The sequence below is a fragment of the Musca vetustissima genome, unplaced genomic scaffold (assembly GCF_032173495.1).
Source record: "Musca vetustissima isolate MV318-11 ecotype Yass unplaced genomic scaffold, APGP_CSIRO_Mvet_v1 utg7886, whole genome shotgun sequence".
Taxonomy (NCBI): Eukaryota; Metazoa; Arthropoda; class Insecta; order Diptera; family Muscidae; genus Musca; species Musca vetustissima.
The window spans coordinates 76,939-80,794 of NW_026876258.1; the positions used below are offsets into that span (position 1 = coordinate 76,939).

General features: G+C 38.0%; 1 protein-coding gene across 1 annotated transcript; it reads right to left on the reverse strand.

The window, feature by feature from the left end:
• Positions 1 to 2,953: 2,953 nt before the first annotated feature.
• On the reverse strand, positions 2,954 to 3,533 carry LOC133338812 (general odorant-binding protein 99b-like). Its single transcript, XM_061546920.1, has 2 exons — positions 3,492 to 3,533; positions 2,954 to 3,415 (listed from the first exon to the last, which is right to left on the reverse strand). The coding sequence occupies exons 1-2, from the start codon at positions 3,531 to 3,533 to the stop codon at positions 2,954 to 2,956; spliced, it is 504 nt and encodes a 167-aa protein (XP_061402904.1).
• Positions 3,534 to 3,856: the final 323 nt, after the last annotated feature.

Here is a 3,856-nt window from a genome sequence, read left to right on the forward strand (position 1 = left end):
ACTCAAGAAGTACAAAGCCCATATTATTGCATTACAGGAAATGCGATGGAAAGGGACAGGCCTAAGTAAATCATAAGATTACGCACTGTATCATAGCTGACATGAAACGAGACTTAAATTTGTCTGCGGATAATAAAAAAATTTCGTCTCTAGATTCACTCCAGTAGATGAGTGACTTGCTATAATCCGTATAAAAGCGAAGTTCTTCTTCTTCAGTCTTATCTATGCTCATGCTCCGACGGGAGACAAAGATGAGCACCTAGAAAAAGCATATGACCGCTGCCCTGGCCTTAACATTAAAATTTTAACATAAAAATCAAAGGGGAAAATATCTTTGGCCCCACTGTCGGAAAATTCAGTCTCAATGAAGAAACATGAATGAAGAAACAACAACGGCATGAGGTTGACTTCGCGGCAGCCAAAAACATGGTAGTTAGTAGCACCAGATTTAAATATTTCGATATACACAAGGTCACTTGGATTTCTCCCGATCAAACAACGAGAAATCAAATCGATCATGTTGGGATAGACGGAAGGCATTCATGCAGGGTTTTAGACGTTCGATCGATCCGAGGAGCGAATATCGATTCGGATATTGTAGCAGCCATGGTTCGCACTCGTCTTAATGTAGCAGCAAAGGTGCGATCTAACACAACACGGAAACTCGACGTCGAAAAGCTGCAAACACAACAGATAGCAGAAACCCAAAATAAGCGGATATTGAGTTTTTTGAACAGGTTTTTTGATCTAGTTGGGTACCAAATCTTCCCGCTAAAATTTATCTATTTGGTTAAAATTTGTTGGGTATCCCCCATATTTTCGGTATATTGGCGGTTTGAGCACAGTTCGCTACTGAAATCGCTACAATTTGGTATTTTGGATTCCTATTTGGTAATAAATCTTCATACTTTTAGATTTGTATCGATATAGAAAACTAAAATTTCAGTTTCGAAAATATGCTATAACGATCCACATTTCGACATAGACCCCATTTTTGATAATCCCGCCCGGTAATTCATTACAATATGGTGACATCAGTTTTGAAATTCGGAGAAGGATTGTGATGGCCAACAGATGCTACTATGGTCTAAGTAATCAGTTTAGAAACTAGGCCATCCAAACATGGCACGCCGAAATATATCCTACAAACATGGATAAACCCATGGTTCAATATAGGACCCAACGATTTACTTAATTTTATACCTTCTCGCAAATTGTAAATTTTATATGAATCGAAATCTGAAGATGGTGTCTATTCTTCCACACTTTCTAATGGGGGGTCATTTTATAGGGTATCATACGGTCGACACCGATTGGCTATACTCCTCTGTCATACTCATTCTTAATAAAATATCAAAAATATACAATATTCATGGAAAATACATACAAATAACATTGTAGCTGCAGATCTCGCAATATGTATGTGCGTGTGTATACTACACTGAATCTTATGAAGCTTATAATAATCGCAATTCAATCCACTTGAATAGAACATTCAAATAATTTGCAGTGTATCTGGTTTTATTGTCTTTTGATTTAGTTGCCAAGCATAGTTTAGAGGAACAATCTCCCACTCGGTCTAATCTCTCAAACTCAGTAACAGTAGCCCCCATACATCGATGCTGATAAATGAACGCAGCCAACACACACAAGCCTTTTGTTTATAGATTCTTGTGTCAAATATATGTATGAATTGTTGTTGTCTTGCTGTTGTTGCAAAAAGCTAATTCATAATGGACTTCTCAATGCAATTGACAGCAAATAACTTCGTATGAGTGACTGAAAGAATACAATTATCCATTATTCGTTATTAAATTACCATAGTAATCAAATCTAACTTAATTACCTTTCCAAGAACAAAAATCTCTTATGAGCCGAATAAGGGGCAATATTCAAATCCATAAGATATGCGGGTATGTTGCTGTCGTACACCAACAACTCCACAAAGGGGCTTGTGCAAATTCTTTCGAATTGAAACTGTCTATTGTTATTTTATGTGATTTGTTATTGGCTTTTGACAAGATGAGAAGCGAAAAGATGATTCAAAGAAGATAGCATGCTAATATTTATTTTAAAAGTATGAAGAGAGAGGAAACTAGTTTCGATTTCGAAGCGAACGTAATTTCAAGTTTTTCAAAACAAAAAGTGTTCAAGGGGGTTTAGGAAATTTATATAGAACATGTGCAGATTTGAAGCCTGACGAGACTGGCCGAATTTGAAAAAAAATCTTAAGCCTCCACAGAGGCTTGACAATTTCCTATAGAAAATCTTAAGCCTCCACAGAGGCTTGACAATTTTCTATAGAAAATCTTAAGCCTCCACAGAGGCTTGACAATTTTCTATTGAAAATTTGGTGAAGCCTCCCAAGAGGCTTGAGAATTTTCTATAGAAAATTTGGTGAAGCCTCCCAAGAGGCTTGAGAATTTTCTATAGAAAATTTGGTGAAGCCTCCCAAGAGGCTTGAGAATTTTCTATAGAAAATTTGGTGAAGCCTCCCTAAAAACTTGGGAATTTTCTATAGCAAATTTTGAAGCCTCCCCAGAGACTTGTTTATTTTGTATAGAAAATTTGAAACCTCCCAAAAGGCTTGTAATTTGTTGTAGAAAATTTGAAGCTTCCCAAGAGGCTTGTAATTTTTGTAGAACATTTGAAGCCTCCGCTGAGGCTTGGGAATTTTTTAAAGAAATTTTGAAGCCTCCCTACAGGCTTGGGAATTTACTATAGACAATTTTAAGCCTCCCCAGAGCCTTAGGGATTCTCTACAGAAAATGTAAAGCCTCCCCAGAGGCTTGGGAATTTGCGAAGAGCCCCTTATAGGCTGGGGAATTCAAGCCCTGAAATAAAAAATCCATCGATTCTGAGAACAATTTAAGTAAACGAAGTCTTTATTTTTGAAAATTTTTTCTCTATCACATATCACATCTTTGCTCCAAATTTGCCAGTCTTTCTTCACTTAATGACTGTGAATGCTGTCCTGCACCAATTTCAAATGATTCTGCAAGAAGCACATACCGCCACGATAGGCCCAGGTACAAGCATCCGATTTTTCGGTATTATGATCGGCACACATGTCAATCTTCTGATGAATTTCATCGCTATGATCGATAGGTTCATGACCACCGGCCAATTGATGATGGACAAGATAAGGGTTGAAGCCATGCGTCTCATCGAAGAAGCCAAACTTCTCGAAAACACATTTCATATAGCAACGGGTCACCTCATCGTTGGGATATTCCCAGGACTTGTATTTTTCCAATTTATCGGCGGGGACATTCAACTGCTTGCCGCATTCTTCACGGAATCTGGCCAAATCTTCTTTGGTCTTGACGGTATAGTCATGGCCATCATGATTTATGTGATGGTTGTGGGTATGGCCCTCGTGTCCCTCATGACCCTCTTCGTGATGGGCCAAGACCTGTGTGGGGGCAGAAATCGAGAATAAAAATTATTTTTCTAGAATTTCGTAGTCATTTTATAGGGAAGTTACTTACCGAAGCTGATGCTAAGCATAAAATCACAACGAACACCTTCATTATACTGTTTGTATGGATTCTGAGTTCTCAGGGTTTTTATACTTTCACTTCGTTTCTTTGTGTACTTGCCGAATGGATTCGTGTGTGAGTCTGGCTTGAGCTTGTGTTCTTTTATTGTTTGTTGTAGCGAGTAGGAGGTTATCTCCCAGCAAAATGCATCTGCTTGGTTTTATTAACCTCTTGCGGGGTGGTGCCATAATCAATTGGTCACCTTGTGAACTTATCTTTTAATAAAATGGAGGGTCAATAACACAATGAAGGCTAAATGGGAGGTGTAGGAGATAAAATGGAATTGGTGATTCACCAACAAAGAAAGAAATTTA

Bases quoted from the DNA above. Each gene is read 5' to 3' on its own strand.
- LOC133338812 (XM_061546920.1), bottom strand. From the start codon at position 3,533: ATGAAGGTGTTCGTTGTGATTTTATGCTTAGCATCAGCTTCG. The intron at 3,416-3,491 runs GTAAGTAACTTC...GCCCCCACACAG, and splicing joins TATGCTTAGCATCAGCTTCG to GTCTTGGCCCATCACGAAGA.